Source organism: Urocitellus parryii, chromosome 3 (genome assembly GCF_045843805.1).
Source record: "Urocitellus parryii isolate mUroPar1 chromosome 3, mUroPar1.hap1, whole genome shotgun sequence".
In the NCBI taxonomy this organism is placed as follows: Eukaryota; Metazoa; Chordata; class Mammalia; order Rodentia; family Sciuridae; genus Urocitellus; species Urocitellus parryii.
Genome location: NC_135533.1, coordinates 133,591,340 through 133,610,055, shown reverse-complemented (window position 1 = coordinate 133,610,055; position 18,716 = coordinate 133,591,340). Strand labels below are relative to the sequence as shown.

Below are 18,716 nucleotides of genomic sequence, written 5' to 3'. Positions count from 1 at the left end.
CAAGCTCCCGCCTGCCACCTGTGCCAGGTCCTGTTTGCAGAGCTCACCCTGACTCTGTCTCCTCTCCACCTTGAAACCCCTTCTTCCAGCAGCGAGAACCCTGGCGCTCGGTATCCAGCACGTCATTTGCTCAATCCTAGATACTAAAGGAGCTTCAGAGCTGCTGACCCGCACTGCAGTGGAGAACGACCCAGCCAGAACTCAAGAAATGTTTACAGTTATTTTTGTCTTTGCTCTGAGAGTCCAAATAACCTGCCCCAAAGTTACTTGCAGCCACTAGATTCTTATGGTTCAAAACGATGGAGGTTGATTTTGCCTACACCCCCCATGTCCAACACAGATCAGCCGGGGCTTTGCTCTGCATTATCCTTACTCTGGGACCCAGGGTGACAGGGTGACTATCACCAGCATGGCAGAGAACAGAGGGCACAGGGACTTGCATTCTTGAATTCTCTGGTTCAAAGTGAATGCATCCGCCCACTCACCTTCTATGGCTAGGTCCCTCACCTGGCCACACCTACAAAGTGGGCAGAGAAGGCCAACCATTCTCTATAGCTGGTGGACAAGTCAGTTATCAGTGTCTTCCTTATAAACCCCTGGAGAAAAAATCTGTTTTACAGAGGATGAAGCTGAAGCACTTGGGCTAGTCTTAACTAACACATGGAGGCAGTTCATCACGTTCTCTGCTGCGTATTATTTCACACTGTGGGTATGTACCGTGCCCACTGAGCTGTGCCCTGCCTGTGGACGTTCAGAAGGTTTCCACCTTCTCTATGGGACACAGTGCTCCAATGAGTACCCTTGAGCAGTGGCCTGGGTGGAATTGTTGAGCAGCACCGGGCCTCAGTCAGAGACTCCTTATTGCCTTTTTTCTTCTTAATAAAGTAAATATAGAACTAACCTCATTAATTTACTACAGGAATTGTATCCTGTACCACCAGAAGCCCTTCTCCGGATGCCGGGAACGTAGCCAAGCTTTCCAGTGTAGCGGCTACTGTTAGTGTTATTATTGTCGTTAGTGGAGCTGGGATGCAGTGGAGCTGGGATGCAGTGGAGCTGTTACTGGTCCATGGCGCCAGGGCTTGAGTGTGGGCTCTGGCTCTCTCTGTCCCTTTGTGCGCTCTGTGGGCCCTTCTCTTGATCCAATGGGGCTTTGGGTTCCCAGCATGGGAGCTGTGGCTGCCACCTTCCCTTCTGAAAGGAGGTGCCTGGGGCCAGTGCGTCCTCGCCCCCTCCCTACCTCTGAGTCCTCTCCAGCGTTCACTGGGCCCTTGAGACCGGAGCTAACAGAGCTGCCGTTGAGAGACCCTGGCCATCTGAGTGACAAGAAGGGGGAAGGAGGACCATCTGGAGCACTCAGGGCCGCTGGGGCCTAGGCCTGAGGATTCCTCTGTGGCCACGACATGTGGAACCACCTCACCCTGAGAGAGCCCGTGCTGCTCACAAGGCATTGAGGCCTCCTGGGCTCACTCTACTGACCACATTCCCGATCCTGCCAGGTCCTTTCCCACTGGCACGACTGTCACAGTGGCCACGTCTACTTGGTATATAGCCCTGCACTCCTCCTAACCCTGGGCAAAGCACGAGCCTGTTCCCAGAACAGTATTGCCTCAGTGTTCAGAACATGCAGTGGGTTCCAGTGTGTGTACAAGGTTCTGCAACCATCAGTGCTAATTCTTGAACGTTCATGTCACTCCCATCACACAGACCATACTGCCCAGTGACTGCCATGCCCTTCATCCTCTGCTCCCTTCAAAGCCACTGATCCATGTCCCGTCTGTTCCAGACATTTCACACACATGGAATCGTCAGATGTGTGTCTGGGCTTATTTCTCTAGGCCCGTCTCTATTGTGGTCTATGTCAGTTCATCCTTCTCATGACTCAGTGGCGTTCCATTGGACAGGCCAGTTTGCGGGGCAGCCCATGATGGGATCTCCTTTGGCACCTGGCACTTGCCTTCACTTTGGGCATGTGCACAGCTCTTGGACGAGCATGGCCATACTTATGCATTCCCAGGAACATGCTGCAGTCTTCCAAAGCCCTGTGGTCATCTCCTTGCCCATCTCTCCCCTTTAAGCTATTTGATGAGGTGCTCTCCAGTCCTCAGAGAACTGTGCAGGTGAACAGTCGCCTGTAATTGCTTTTGACAAACATCTCCAGGGAGAAGATGAGCCCAAAGCCAGGCCACATACAGCCTTGCCAGTGGGTGCTCCAGGGAACCCACAGACAAGGTGTGTACCATGGATGGTTTGGGAATGAGGGTAGGAAAGGTCTCCAGTGGGGTTCTCCTCTCTGTGGTGCCCACACTGGTGGTTTTTACTGGGAAAGTGGCGTCATGCTTCAAAGCCATCGCAGAGCTGGAGAGTGGGGGAGTGGCCTCAAGTTAAAATGCCACCAAGGTCTCTGTGTTTGACCAGGACCTGGCCCTCTATTTCTTGTATAAATGCTCTCCCAGCCGTAAAAGTGTTTGGAGCATCTCCAGAGCCCAGGAAACGTTATTTTGACAGTGTTTGCCAGTTTCCTTGTGACTTTTATGGAGAAGAGAGTTTTCCGATGGCCTCACTGTGACTTTGCCCTTGGTGTCACCCTCAAAGGACAGAAGGGCCTTCCACAGAGGAGTGTGGAGATGCTCTCTAGGCATCAGACCTGGGGCTTCCGCAGATGGAGCAGAAAAGACTTGTTCTGTGGTCGATGGTGGATGTTTAGCAGTTTCCGCGACCAGATCATTGTTTTGATGTAATATTGGACGTGGTAATTGCTCTCTCAGTGTGCCAAGGGTACATAGGGACCTGCTTTAGGATTTTAGAGAGGCTTAACTTATTTACATTATTTTGAAATTATCTTTTCAAGACCCCATCCCAAGCTGGGTGTGGTGGCGCACACCTGCAATCCCTGTGGCTCAGGAGGCTGAGGCAGGAGGATCACAAGTTCAAAGCCAGCCTCAGCAATTTAATGAGACTGGAGGCAACCTATTGAAACTCTCTGTCGCAAAATAAAAAATAAAAAGAAAGGGCTGGGGATGTGACTCAGTGGTTAAGCACCTCTGGGTGGAATCCCTTGCACCAAACAAACAAACAAAAAACCCACACCGAGGATTTGAACACATGTCAAAACAAGAAGGTTGACTTACCACCCTGTTGGACTGGGCCGCCACCTTTCCCATGTGTTCCTTATAAATTTGATATTTTCTCTTGAAAATTAGCTATTATTTGCAGGTTTAATATCACTGCAAAGTAAATCATGTATAAAATGGTACTAAAACTCATACTATCTTGGGAGGGTTGTTGGGAAGCACAGAGGATGACTATTTACATACCAGTCATTTATTTACCAGTCATTCATACCCTGTCTCCTAGTAGCTCAGTCTCAGTGGCTGCTGTGGTTGTCATTCAAGGCCCGCCCCCTCTCTTGCCCCTCTCCTGGTTTGGAATGGAGAGTGGGGGGCCAACTGAGGACACGGAGTGTGGGACCTGCCTAGTGCATGGGCTGAGGCAGGGACTGAGGAGAGGAGTGATGGGCGACGGCCTGTTGGACCCTCCTGGGGAGCTGAGCCGATGCTGTGGAATTCCACTGCTGAGCTGAGTTGTGCAGCCGTGGCCGGCTGTCTGCTTGGCCTTCCTCTCCAGCCTGGTGTGGAAGTAGCTTCTCCACCGTGGTCCCTGCGTGAGCCTTGAGGTGGCTCTTTAGCTCATTCATTGAGTGAACATTCTGAGCTCCACTGTAGCAGCTGCATGGAGGGCTGTGCTCATGGCACCTTCTGCCCTGAGGTGGGCACAGATGGCCTGTTCATGTCCATAAGCTCCCTGTGGAGTAGGGGCTTGTTTGTCCCTGTTTGCAGACCAGGGAACCTCTGCATGGGAGCTAACGTGGGGCAGAGTCTTCCCAGACTGTGAGAAGGCTGGACTGTGTAGGGGACAGAGAGAAGGGGACAGGAGAAGGACGGGGAGGTGGGCAAGGCCCAGGTGGCCCTCCTCAGTGAGTGGGATCCTACCTTAAGAACAGTAGGGCACTTTCCAGGAGTTTTGATCTGGCAGAGAGAGAGTCTGGGTTGTAGATCTTGAGCCCTGTGAAGAGAGACCCAGGGAGAACCCCGGGGCCAGCGTAGCTGTCCAGGCCAGAGGCACTGGGAGGGCAGGGGAGCTGGGAGAGGCGACAGCAGGAAGTTGACAGATGGAGATGAATTAGGAAGACAGAACCCACGAGCCTCCGGGGTCACCAGGGTTTGCAGGGGAATCTCTGGGGTCCCGAGAGGTGAGGGAGGGGCCACGGCGCCCAGCCCAGGTGTGCAGAGGTTTATGATGTGACGAGTTCTCCTTTGCTCTTTGTGCTGTTGTCTTTGTTCATTTGAAACAAAAATGAAGCGTGTGCTCCTGTGTTACTAAGCCCAGAACAGGCAATCTGTACCCAAAGGACCCTCAGACCAAGCCCTGGAGAATGCTGGGGAGAAATCCTGTGCCGGTGTGAGCTCGGCAGATGCAGGAGGTGCAGGGTGGGGGAGGAGGTGGAGGAGGGAGCAGCTCGGTGCTCCCCGAGAGGCTGGGTGCCAGGAGAGGGTCTGGCTGCTGGTGTGGCCATCAGTCTGGCTGGACCCCACCCTCACATGGCTGCATCCCTGCAGGCTCTTAGGGCAGAGGCGGTGCTGGCTGGCCTCACCCCGCTCCCTGGGATCCAAGCTCACTCACCGGCACCTCTTCTCTCCTTCAGGACACGGAGGTTTTGAACACCGCCATTCTCACCGGAAAGCCCGTCTCGGTCCCTGTCAAAGTCGTGGGGGTTCAAGAGGACGGTTCCGTGGTGGACGTGTCGGAGGCTGTGGAGTGCAGGTCGGCCGATGAGGACATCGTGAAGGTACGTGATGGCTTCTTCTGCCTGTCTCCCAAGTGCACGTGGCTTTCATGGCTCACTGTGTACTAGTCTGGATATCTGGTGAGCACCCTGTGCTCCTAGGGTTGTGGGCCAGAGTGACCTCACTAAGCAGCAAACGGCTGAATCAGAGACACCTGGGTCAGACAGCATCTGTGGGTGGCGGAGCTGCTCCCCTCTGCCAAGCCTGAATCTCAAGGGCAAATCTGTGCCCATGCTCAGTTCTATCTCCCTCCCCCTCCTCCCTCTCTTTCTTCGTAGGGTGCTGTTCTCTTAGCATCAACAGTCCCCATACCATCTCAATTGGTACCAACTCTCTGTGCCCAATCTTTTTATTTACTAAATGTATTTTCTTTAACTGCCTCGATGTTTTGGAGTGGCTGGTTGGCATGTGGTATTAATAAATGCCTCCCTGTTTCAAACTTAAAAGCAGATTTGGTCTCATTACAGGATAATAAAACTCATGAGCCTGATGTACTAAATTTTTGTTAGTAACATTAAAATAAGTGCTATTAAATTTTTTAATAGCTCATCCTGTGCTACCTGCCTTAATTTGAATACAACCTGAGGCACATAGCTCAGTTGGGGAGTCTGTCCAAGGGACACTTTTACTGTGTGCTTCATTCTAATTAGCTACACTTCTGACTCCAAATTCTGCCGGGAAGCAGCCCATGTTTTCAGTTTTCCACGGTCTTCACAGGGTTCTCCTTGAACTGCTAAATTGGGTTTTCTGCCCATTTTTTCTAAGTATATTAGTTGCTGCTTCTTTTTGTAGCAGAGACCTGGGGAGAAGGGACTTCAGTCTTGAGGAGGATCCTTCCTCCTCTGAGTGCGGAGAGAGGCCCAGGGTCCACTCTGTCCCCATGTTTTAGGAGAAGACGTCAATGCCCAGCCCTGCCCTTCCTCGCCTCCTCCCAGCTCTGGTTCAGACATTCAGCAAAACTGTTCATGGCCAACAGGAAGGCCTTCTGGGGTTCCCCAGGGAGAAAGGGTCACAGAGGGGTTTATTTCTCCTCAGTGCGACCTGCGGGAGGCTGTGTCTTGGTCTAGAGACAGTTTAGTAAAGAAGAAATGGTGTATTTGTGAGATCTAGTGAAAAACAAGGAGTCTGTAGGAAACTCAGGCTTGCTGTTGGTGGTTTCCTGGGCTTGGAACATTAATTCTCCATGATAAGAAGGCTGGACCAGCTTAAGACCTGGACACATGGCCCTGCTCAGGCACCTGGAGGTGGAACAAGCTCAGGCCTTACCTTCTCAGCTCAGGGGACGAGTACTCTCAGGAGATCATGTGCATGGGTGAAAACATGGACCACTTGCTGTCCTGGCTGCCTTTGGTCACACACACTCCTCACCCTCCCCCCCCCCCCCCCGGCCTTCCAGAAAGCAGGAGCAGACACTGGCAAATGGAGATGGCTCTGTGTGCTTATGCCATCATGGACCCAGACAAGTGACTCCCCTCAGTGGGTTCCTTAAGCCCTCAGTCCCCTCCTGAGAGCCTCCTGTGGAGCCCCACACAGGATCCTTGTTCTCCTGCCTGGAGAGCTCCACTTGAGGGAGGCCAGTTCAAGTTCAAGTTCATGGATCCCACCAAAAATGTCCTCTGCCCCTCCTGATAGATACAGTTTTGGAAGAGGACAGGTTTTGCCTATTGCAGCCTCATGAAAAAGCAAGTTCTTTAGCAAACAATTGTTTACTCTTCTAGGTGTGAAATGGAGCCCACAGATCACCAAGCTCAGCCCTGCAGTAGGACAGGTCCTCTGGCCGTCCCTGCTGCCCGTGTCCGTGGGCCAGACTTAATTAGACAGCTGGGATGCACAGGCTGTGGCTTCACTCTTAATGATCGTAGTCAATTTTGCCATGACTCTAAGATGGATGGAGGTGTCCACAGAGCCCTGAGCTGGCCTCAGCCTCAAACCAGGGACAGCCCTGGACATTGGCACAGTTGTTAGTACCCTCAGGAGAGCCCCTCCATCTGTGGGGCTGCTGCTCAGCCTCTCCTTCACAGCACAGGGAACACCATAGGGCCTTAAGGATGAGTTCGCTGGGTCCCCAAAGATCTTCATGCACTGGGGGTTCAGTGGCCTGAGTCTGGGATTGAGATGGCAAGGAAGTGGGAATCCAGGAAGATGCAAATTATGGCAATGCACAAATTAGCTTCTTCAACCTGGGATGGAATGACTTTCGAAGGACAGAATCTGAAGGCATAAATATTTTAAAAACCTGAAACCTGACCATAATTGGGAAAGATTGGGGAGGATAAATGTCAAGTTTTAAGTCCACAATTATTGTGAAGTTAAAAATAAAAAAAGTAGGGGATGCGGCTTGAGAGTGTGTGTGTGCTGTGCATGCGCACCTGTGTGTACATGCATTGTGTACTTACTGGCTTTTATTCTTTAATTGTTGTGGTCATGTAAAAGTGGACAAATTAGCACAGAAATTTGGATTTCTAGTTTCTAATGAAAAATCACGAGATCATGTGGTCCTGGGCCTTGGGCCCACATGGGCTGCACCTGGAGTTGAGTAGAGGAGACCCTTTGTGTAAGGCCTGCACCCCTCAGCTCACCACAGTCCCCACTACTCCCTCTTGTCTCCCCCAAGGAGGTGGAGGGACATTTGCCACCTCAAGTCATACTTAGGAGGCTGGCTTTCCAATCTTAGATTTTAGATGAAAGTGAATTTTTTCTCATACTGTGGTCTCAAAAAAGAGAAAGGAGCAACAAATGATCTACTTCATTCTGTCATCCTTCAGGCCCTAAGAGGACACCGGAAAATTGGATTGTGTTCTGCCAAAGAATGTCTGGGTGGCCAAGGGTTCTTGAAATCAAATCACAGGAGGAAAGACTACAGCAAAGGCGAGTGTTTAGCCTGGTGATGAGAAGAAGAGGCCCCGGGGTGAGGTGGTGATGCGATTTTATGTCTTTCAAGGGCCATCATGTGGAAGAGGGAGAGTTGTGCTTTTTGTATTCCTAAAGTGGCAGTTAAAAAGGACCATTTTCAGTTCAGTGTAAAGGAAGGACTGCAGAGGTGGTGAGTTCTTTGGTTAAGCGTTCAGACAGACGATGGGGTTCAGATCTTAACTCCACCTTCCTTACCACCGGACCTTGGGCAAATCGCTTAACTCCTGTGAACTCAGATCCTTATCTACAAATGGGGATGATAAGGATATGGTGGAAAGTTACCTTCTATAGAGATTTGTTCTAATGTCATTGTGTAAAGTAGAATGAACCACAATCAAAATAATCCTGGAAAGCCCGTTAGAGGAGACCTGGGCTTTTGGAAGTTCAAAAGACAGATGATTAAAAAAATGTTTTCCTTGCTTTAAGCCACAGGCATAGGACAAGGGTTAGTTTAAAGGAAATTCTGGGGGGTGGGGTGCCCAGGTAAGCTGGCCTTGGGCAGCCGCCTTTTACTCTCTGTGTCTTCTGGTGGAGGTTTCATCCGGTGGCAGCCCAGCTATTCTGAGCATGTATAATTGGATTTCTGTTTGTTAGATCTGTGTGATGAAGTCCCAGTGTGAATTTGGGGAATAATTGAATGAGAATGTACATCTATAGGAAGTCACAAAGTGTTTGAGCCATCATATGTCAATGTTGCACTGATAGATGTACAAATTTAGATCCATGCGCATAGGCATGTCCATGATCACATCTACAAATCTTAACCTCTACTTGGTTGTAGGGCCGCAGTATCTATGGCTGTGTCTATGCTGTTCCCAGCCCTGAGCACAGTGTCTGGAACAAGTAAATGTTGGTTGAATATTCAAACAAATGAATGCTAGGGATTCCTGGAGGTGGGAGGAGATACCAGTCATGAGTGGCTTTCTCGTCTTTGTGGGACATCTCCACTGAATTTCCTGTTACTGGAAATCTTCAAAGAGAGGTGGAGAGAGCTCTAAAGCCATAGGACTTGGTGATAGTGGACATGTGGGCCTGGCCTGCGGTCCACCTTCTTCTGCCCCCTCGAGGATATTTCATTTTGTAACACGTCTTGATCATCTGCTTGTGGAGGGCAGTGCGTATAGAGCCCCAGGAGCTACCAAGGTGGAGTGCATGTGACGTGTTCCCTTAGCAGTTTTCAACAGCACATGAGTATTAAAGGGGCACCACTAGTTGAGCATTTATTAAGTGCCAGGTACTACCACAATAAGGACATTAGTACTGTTGACTCACTTCATTGTCACACGGACCTTTAAGCTAGGAACTATCAGGGCCTGGAGTTTGCACACGAGGAAACAGCAAGTAGAAGGGTAATGCCACTCCTTGCGATCTAGTGGATATGGGGGTTAGATCCCTTCCAAGACCCTCAGACCCACGCATCCTGAGTGTCACTCTAATGTCATGTACCACACTGTGTGGGTGAGGTGGCAGGGTCAGTCAGGGAGTCACTTGATGATGGCTTACTCTGGATCTACAAAGGACCTGTTTCCGCCCATAGCACCTGGAAGGTGTGTGTGTGTTAGTCCCTGTGGTTGCTGTAGCAGGTCACCATGAACTTGGTGGCTGCCCATGGTTCTGGAGGTGGGAAGCCTTCGAGAGGCTGGTAGAGCCACCTCCTCCTCCAGCTTCAGAGGCAGGCTGCCTTCCCAGCTCGTGTCCTCCTCCATCTCAAAGTCAGCAGTATGATGCCTTCACCTCTCCCCGTGGCCACTGATCCCATCACCACATCCTCTTCTCTGACTGCAGCCCTCCCCTGCCCCTCACAAAGACCTGCCCAACAACCACCCCAGTCTAGGTCCTTAAAGGCATCTGTGACATTCCTTTGCTACACATGTTGCGTTCCTAGGGCTGGTGACACAGGTTATACAAATGCGGTGACTTAACACATGGAAATTTTTCTCCTGGAGGCTGGGAGCCTGAATGAGGGCATTGGCAGCCCTGCTTCCTACAGCAACTCTGGAGAGGGTCCGCCCTTGCCTTGCACAGCTTCTGGGGGCTCCAGGCATTCCTGGGATTATGGCCTCTCACTTTAATCTCTGCTTCCCTTGTCACCTCTTACCTGTGTCTCTGAATCACCTTACTTTCTCATACTGGTGCTTGTCATTGAATTTGGGGTTACCTTAATTCAGATTGATTTCTTCTTGAGATCCTTAAAGTTTACCTCTGTCAACCCCTTGTTCCAAACAAGGTTGTGTTTTTCTGCACTTGCGATTGTCTTGTGTCAGTGGATTGTGGCTTCCAGAGCCACCGAGACCAGTCGAGTTTATCAGCAGGAGATGAACTTGTGCATGCTCCCAGAGAAATAACTGTAAGTTCATGCAGATCTCGAAATTGTGCCTCCAGCCTGTGGCTGCTATGAGTAAGTGTCTGGCCTTCAGGTATCAGCTGGACTCATAATAAGGAGATGTTAAAGGGCCAATAACAGAGCACTAACACGTGAGAGCCTTACCTGCCCAGGAAGGGTCTCATCTCCACAGGTGGCCTGGGAGGGGTCAGGTCAGGCAGCAGGTGTCAGAAGAAAGAAATTCTGCTGCTGAGCATCCTGTGGGCTGCTGGTCACCAGACAGCCTGGAGGGCCGGTCAGCACCTTGGAGAGCAGCCTCACTCTTGGGATCACTGTATCCCTATGAGGGCTGTGAGGAGTTTCTCCAAGAGGCTGGACTTTCAGACAGGACGGGCTGGATGATGGTGTGTTCTCATGGTGGCCCTTACAGAGATGACATCACTGACAGGCACCCCACCCTTCAGATGTGAGGGGTGCTGGTCAGGGCAGCAGATCTTGGGCTCAGGCAGAGCTAAGCTGTACGCCTGGGTTGGTGTGGATTGTTTCTGTTATTGTTGCAGATAAAAGAACGCCCGATCCAAGGGCCCCTGGCTAATGCTAATTCTACTTGGAAGAACACAGAGAAAAATTCCAAAAGAGGTTGCAGGCCATCCTTTCTCCTTTAGCAATGCTTCACAAAAATTCCTCCCAGATCCACGGTTACTCTTTTTCTGGCATGAATTTCCCTCCTTCACGCGCTGCCAGGAGCCATGCAGCTCAGAAGAAGTTGTCAGGCGGTTTGGATGTTATTGCCTAATTTTGTCCTTCTTTATGCTGGTAATTTGGACTTTCATTGTTCCATTCTAATTGGAGATGTGTCATATATTTCCTGTTGGCCAGGGATGGGCACTGCTGCCTTCTCGACCTTTTGTTCCTGTCAGCTTCATTATGATTTCAATATTAATTAGATCATTTGTTCTTCTCTGTCTTTGGCATCTCTAATTAAGAACTAACATCCTGGAATTGTTCCTGCATAATTCAAGGAGATCTTGGACAATCCCTCATGAACCTGCACACCTCTGCCTTCACTTGCCAGGATGCATGCCCGTGCCCCCTCCCCCTCCTGGGGACCCTCATCTGCTCTTCCCTGGCCAGGCCTGCTTGCTACAGGGTTGGGGTTTGCTGGAGATGTGGGGCTGTGACTGTGCTACAGATTTCAGGCCTGGTCAGGTACAATCCCTAGTGTCCGGTGTCTCTTGAGGACATATTTATTCTGTGTTCAGTAGGAGGGAAGGGAGCCCTCCATTGTGCTTTGGTTCTTGATTCACAATTTAAACCCCCATCATGCAGCTTTGGTGGTAGGGAGGGTGTGTCGGCTTCACTGAGCTTCCATAAGAAACTCAGAGGAGCTAAACAAAGTTCGTAAATTAACTGGATCACACAGCTGTGAGACCCAGGCACAGGTAGGCATGGGTCCAGGCACAGAGGCCATGTGTTGAGGCTGCGGCCTCCCTCTGCCATTTTCCTGTCTAACAGCTTCATGACCACACAACTGACACTCAATGAGCTGCCCATGTTTAAATAGAGAGTTTGGTACATTTTGATGGTTTTGTGGGTGCAAAATCACCACCCAAATTGGGGCAGTGATATCTTTAGCCTTTGATATTTCTTCTTGCTTCTTTATAATCCCTTCTCTTTCGCCCCTCTCCATTTGTCCCATGTAATCACTCCCTGACAGTTAATTTTTATTTTCTGGAGTTTCATATAAATGAAACAGTAAAGTATGTTTGTTATCTCTGTCTTCATTTCCCCTCTTATCTCTCTCTCTCTTCTTTCCCTCAGTGTAATTAACTTGAGATGTATCCTTGCTGGTATGTGTCTCCATAATTCTTTAACTGCTGAGCTGTATTCCACTGTGTGAATATATCACAGTTTGTCCCCGTGGATGGACATTTAGGTTGCTCCTGGTTGGGCTAATGCTGCTGGGAGCATTCATGCAAGCTTTTGTCTGTCATTTCTGTCACTTCAAGCAGTCATTTCTCTAGGAACAGAAGAGTCACACAATACACAGAAGCACATGTTGAACTCCTTAGAAAGCTGCCAAATTGTTTCCTGAAGTGGGCGTGGCATTTGCTTTCCTGCCCTGGGTGTCTGAGACTCCTGTTACCTCCACAGTTGTGCCAGCACTTGGTGTCATCATCCTGTTAATTTTTGCTATTCTGATGGGTTCAGAGAGGTGGGCCATATTGGTTTTAGTTTGCATTTCCGGAATGAATAGTGCTATGTAATGTCTTCCCACATGCTATTTGATACCTACAGATATTTGGTAGAGTGCTGCTCAAATTTTTTGCCCATTACAAATTTTTAAAAATGCTTGTGATTGACGTTATCAGGTATGATTTGAGAGACTTCATCCCAGACTTTGACCTGTCTTTCATGATCTTTCATCTTTTGAAGAGCATAAAAGTTTCACTTGGTGAGATCCAATGTATAATTTTTTCTTTTATGAATTAAGCTTTTGCTGTAGAACCTAAGAAATAATTGCCTCATCCATGTTCACAAGATTTTTCTCACATATTTTTCTAAATTTTCTAAATAGTTCAGCTGGTACATTTAGGTCTTTGATCCATTTTTGAGTTAATTTTCGTGAATGTGAGGTTTAGCATGGATTTTCCGGTTGTCTCAGCACCATTTGTTCTCTGTCATTGAAGACATTCCTTCCATGTTGAATTATCCTGGAGTCCTTGTTCTCTGTAAAGAGAGCTTTATTTCTGCCTTTCTTGTCTGGGTGGCTTATTGTCTTGCTTAATCACCCTGCTAGGCCTGCCTGTAAAGAATCCCTCACAAAGCCTTCACCAAGTGGCATGAGTGGGTGTCCTCCCTCAGCCCTGATCCTGGGGAGAGGACGCTCTCCTGGCTCTAGTAAGTTTAACTCTAGCTGTTTCTGTTGCTCTGCAAGTGGAGGAATTTTCCTTCCAATCCTGTTTGTTTGTTTGTTTCTGTGTCTGTTGAGATGACTGCATGGGTTTTGTCCTTTGTTCTATGTGGGGTTATAAGGCTATTTCTTAGAGCAAAAGAGCTTTGAAGTATTTCAAAATTCTTTTTTCTTGATAAAGTGGGAGATGACAGCAAAGTGGGAGATGACAGCACCGTGGGTCAGCTGTTTCTGGGTTGTGTTTTAATTTTTATATCTAAGTTAAATTCTTGCTTGTTTGTTCCCTAATTCCATAGGAGGGTGGGGAAGTTTCACCAGTACTGTCTTTGGTTATTTAACAATGCTGGGAAGGAAATGCTCTGGGAGCTGGTTCTTTGGTGAGCTGACGAGCTCCGAGTTCCCAGGGCAGCAGACTTGTCCAGTGGTCACCCCCAGCTCCAGCTCCTCCCTGTCACCTGGGGAGCAAGCGCAGCTGGGGGAGTGCGCGGATGGCACTATGGATGTGCCAGAGGGAAGGCGCAGCAGGAGCTTGGTGTGGCCCTCTCCTGAGATGCAGGGCTCCCTGCTCGGCTCTCTCCTGTGGTTGGTGTCCAGTGGCCCTGCTGCTGGTGGACTGGCTGTGCCCTCCTCCCCTCAGCTCTCCAATGGGGCAGGACACTATGGGTCTGGCTCCTCAGTGCATCCTGGTCACCTGCCACTGAGCCTGGCACCAAGCAGCTGCTCCAGAAACAGATGCTAAGTACAGCCTCTGGCCACTCCCTGGGGCCCAAAGAGGACAGTGCTGCTGTGGAAGGGGGAGGCTGTGCAGTCAGGGATGCGGGTCTAGACCTACTCAGCCTTCACTCTCAGGGGATCGTGGGAAGGCTGCTCTTTTAAAAAATTGGTTCTTTTTAGTTAAACACAACAGCAGAATCCATTCTGCATAATTTTACAAGCACGGAATTTATCTTATTCTAGTTAGGACCCCCTTCTTGTGGATGTGCGTGACAGTGGGGTCCTCGGTGGTGATTTCATACACGAACACAGGAGAATCATGTCACACCCATCCCGCTGCCTTTCCTTTTCTGGCGCCCCTTCCCTTACCTCCACTCCCCTTTGTCTAATCTACAGACTTCTATTTTCCTTGCCTTTTATTGTGGTTTACCTTCCACATATCAGAAAAAAACTTTCAACCTGTTTTTTTTGGGGGGGGGGATTGGCTTATTTCACTTAGCATGATATTCTCCAGCTCCATCTATTTATCGGCAAATGCTATCATTTCATTCTTCTTTATGGCTAAGTAATACTCCATTGTGTATATGTACCACACTTTGTTTATCCATTCATCCATTGATGGACACCTAGGTTGGTTCCATAGCTCAGCTATTGTGAATTGAGCCGCTCTAATCATTGATGTGACTGCATCACTGTAGTATGCTGATTTTAGGTCCTTTGGGTATAGACCGAGGAGTGGGTCAAATGGTGGTTCCTTTCCAAGTTTTCTAAGGAATCTCCATACTGCTTTCCATAGTTGTTGCACCAGGTTGCAGTCCCACCAGCTGTGTATGAGAGTACCTTTTCCCCCACATCCTTGCCAAAATTTATTGCTTGTGTTCTTGATAACCTCCATTCTGACTGGAGTGAGATGAAATCTCAGTGTGGCTTTAATTTGTGTTTCTCTACTTGCTAGAGATGTTGAACATTTTAAGTGAGCTTCGGAACCTGACTCTGTAAAGCCTCGTAGGTACTGGGCACCCACACATTTCTTGTGCATGAGTTCATGCGATACTGTGTTCACAGTACCTGAACCCCACAGTCAGTCACCCCACCTGAAGCAAGCACAGGGCGCCATCTTGCCTCTGAGCAGGGCTCTCAGGCTGCTTTCTTTGGTGCTCCTCGACTTCACCCTGAGTGCGCCCTGCTGATCTCTGGGGTGGGCTCTTCTCTCCCCACTCTTAGACTGCACATTGGCCATTTTAAACATACCAATGAGATTGTATGATTATTACCTTCTGCAGATAAAGATGTGTCCTCTTTTTCTCTTAAATATCTCAAAGGTCTACAGAGAAATTCACTCATGTGAGGAACTAACAAACCTAAAAAGAATGAAAGACTGGAACTCCTTTTGCAGCCAAGGTCCTGGCACCAAGGAGATGCAAGGAACATAGATGAGAGATTCTGAGACTCTCACACGCTTTCCCCAAATACTCATGAAGTTTAGCTCGAGCAATTTATTAGTGCTTTATTGATGTTTATCACTAGACTGTTATAGACTCTTAGAAGTGATCGCTGCTGCCCATTCAGCTGGTGAAATATGACTTCTATCTCAGTGGGAATTAAGGGTATGTGCTTCCTCCAGGAGCAGGTGGAGTGGATTATTATCTCCTGTTCACAGACCGGGGCTTCTTGCTTACATCCCGTTGTTGAGAGGAATGGGCTCTCAGTAGTAAGAGACCACTTCTCACACATACAACCTTCTCACCCTTCTCTGATTATATTGTCTCTCCCCTGCTCTTGGTTTGTCTTCTAGTTACAATAATGAAAGACCTGAGGCCAGGTAACTTTATAAAGAGAAGAGGTTTAATTTTGCCTCATGGTTCTGGAGGTCCAAGGTCAAGGGGCTGTATCTGGTGATGATCTTCTTTTCAGCAGAGTTCTGAGGTCATGTGGCCAGAGACAAAAAGCACACACAGAAAACTTGCTATTTCATGTAGAGGTCACAGTAACCCCTTTGGATAATAGGAATTGTGCCTCTATGAGAAACGTGCTCTCCTGTCCAAACCCAAAGAACGGACCAAGAGACACAAAGTATCACAAACAGTGAGGCTTTACTCACAGTCCTGCAAGCCTGGGTGTCTGGGGGCGCAGGCACACCCCCGACTGTTCCAACCAGCATTTTGTCTCCTCGAGGTGCAAGAGCCCTCCCCGGCTCCTCAGTGTCTGAGAACTGTGGGGTGCACAGTCTTCCTGAATGTCACCTAGTTTTACTGCCCCCTATTGGTTATTTTAAGGGATGTACCTGGAGTTTCCACACCTCCCTTTGCTTTCCTGGGCAGGAAGGCCTTTCAGGGATTGATCTGTCCCATGTGGGGTTTATCCCTGTTGGTCAGCTGGGCCTCCCCCCACCTCCTGAGAGTCAATTTGTCTTGTCTCCTCACTCAGGCGTCAACCACCAGTTTAATCATTTGCTCTTTTTCCTCTTTGGCTAGTTTTCTTATATCCTCAGTAATTTTGCATTGAAGGTAAATCCTGCGTTCTGATAATGGACCGTGGGACTCTCTGTTTCTACCTCCGCTGCAGAGATGAGGAGACCAGTGCTCACAGAGGTCAAGTGTCGAGGCCCTGCAGGTTGAAGGAAGGCACGGGAAGCTGGAGCCCAGGTTCAGTCACTCCAGAATCCGCACTTCACCTGTGTGCTGCCCACACAGACGTGATCTGTAGAATTTAGGGAAGATTTAGTGAATCCGGAGGATGCTGAATTGGGAGGGGGGGTGTCTGGGGTGCAGGGTGTGGGAGGGCACAGGTGAGGCTGGAGGACATCGTGGTGAAGGGTAGTGAAGGGCACTGAGTGAGTCAGAGCCCTAGAGAGAGATGTCGGCAGCACCGAGTGAGCAGACTGCAGTCCTGCACGGAGCCCTGGCCACTGGTCTGCTGAAGGTGGAGAGAGCGTGCGGCTGCACAGCTGGGCGGCATCGGGAGGGCCACTGCTATTGAGGTGGAATTCCCTGAGGCTGGACTCGGAGGTGACACCTGGTCATTGAAATCCAGAACATGGATCATTAATAAATCAATGACCGTCCCCAACCCATGACAGTTCAGGGCCCAGGCCCATCGACAGCAGAGCATGGCTGTGGTGTCCTGGCCAGAGGAGGCCCTTCTGAGGCTGCCAACAGGCGCCACCCACAGCCTGCCTGAGCGGGATTCTGTACGGAATCTTCTCCGTGAGTCAGGGCAGATGGGCGCGGAGCTCACCAAGAGTCACATCTATAAGAATAGAAACAAAACAGTACAGGAGAAGTGTCCATGAAAAGCTTCCTTTGAGATGCGCGCTCTGCCTTGGTAGGCATGCCGTGGGGCGGCCTGGTCCACTGTCCCCTGAGAAGGAGCTGAGTTCTGCGTCTCGGGAGGCGGAGGCAAAGGTGTGTTAATCAGGACTGTGGCTCCGAGTGGCTCTGAGTGGCTAGGTCCAACTTAGTTCCCCCAGTAGAGGGGTGTGTTGGTGTCCCAGCAGACAGTGGGAGGCCTGGGTCTTGGTGATGGCAGCAGCCAGAGAACGGAGCTGCTCACTACGCTTTCTGTGCCTGTTACCATGCACGGACTTTCTCCTCCCAGAGCAGCTTGTCCACAGCCATTGTAGGCTCAGGTCACATCTGTATAGCCTTGTAAGGAGGGAGGAGAAGAATCTTTCACCCTCCTTGTTCAAAACTTTTGAGGCAGTGTCCTGGCCAGTTGAGAATGATCCAACTCCTCAGCTTTGTGCTGGGGCCAGTGGTGGGAACTGGGCTGGGGTGGGATTGGGGACCAAGTGGTGCGGGCATCCTCAGGGAGCCGGATGGGTGTGCCTGGTCACCTGCTCATCTTGCAGGCAGGATCTTAGGAAAAGGAAGGGGCGAGGGTTGCTGGGTACATCAACAAGACAAGAGCCCCTCTGCAAACATTTTTATTTTAGAAATTAGAAATTCAAATGTGTTTCCAGACCTAACTGATGAGTCTGGGAAATCTGGAAATACAGGCAATATTCTAAGTTACCAATGGCTCCCCTCAGCACTCACGTGTGGTGGACAAGCAAGCTCAGACAGGGGCTTGAGCCTCCTTGTGAGCAGGGGGAAGCTTACCTTTGTTCTCGATGGTGATGGAGGGCTTTACCAGGTAGACTGAGAACAGCCAGGTCCTCTTGGCAGGAGAAGGCAGCAAAGGCAGAGATGCAGGGGAGTAGGAGACCACATGGCCGTGAACCTGGGAGGCAGGTGGGGGCTGGGTCAGGGTGGCCACTCCAGCCATGGCAAGGAGCAGGGGGCTCTATCCTGTCATCGATGGAGGACGTTATTTTATTAAGCGAGAATTTTAGAAATTACCTGAAAATGAGATGATTTTGGCAACAGAGAGAGGGATGAGTGAAAGGGAGGAAGGGTCCTTGAAGAATCCCCTTCATTTCTCCAATAAGAACCCTGGAATGGTTCAGACCAGCGAGAGACGGGGCAACGAGGCTGAGCGGATTCAGGGTGAAGAGGACCTTGCCATCCTCGTGGTCCACACTTTCCTTCACCCCTGCCCAGTCCTGCCCAGTCCCTCTCTGCCATCTCCTTATTGTCACCCATACCTTTAGCTCTGGTTGACATTGTGATGTTTATGTGCTGACTTATTTATTGTTGGTGTTTGGGTATTTGCTGTCCCATGTCCCACATCATTCTGTGAAAGGACAAAGTATCAAACATCTGATCAGGTGCTTATGGGGCATGTTTTCATCTTGCCAGGAACTGGTGATGTGAGGGGACATCTCCCAGGAGCACCCTCCCCCAGAGGAGGCAAGGTGCCCTCTCTGAAGTGGGTGCCGTGAACAGGGAAGAGCACTGTGGAATGTCATGCCTGGTCCTTGGGGGGCAAGCTTTGCTTCCTAATCATGACTGTGGTCTCATGAGCTCATAACCAGGTCACAGGAGAGAGGCTCCGTGACAGATGCTCCTGAGCCTGTCATGCCTTATGACCCCCTTGGACCATAAGGACAAAGGCACGAGTGCAG

At 49.8% G+C, this 18,716-nt stretch overlaps 1 protein-coding gene across 1 annotated transcript in view; it reads left to right on the top strand.

Moving 5' to 3' along the window:
* LOC113192755 (transmembrane protein 132B) overlaps positions 1–18,716 on the top strand; it is a 212,480-nt gene that overhangs the window by 168,713 nt on the left and 25,051 nt on the right. Inside the window, exon 5 of the mRNA XM_077796456.1 lies at positions 4,706–4,849. Coding sequence (XP_077652582.1) covers positions 4,706–4,849 — 144 coding nt within the window. The remainder of the gene's footprint in view (positions 1–4,705; positions 4,850–18,716) is intronic.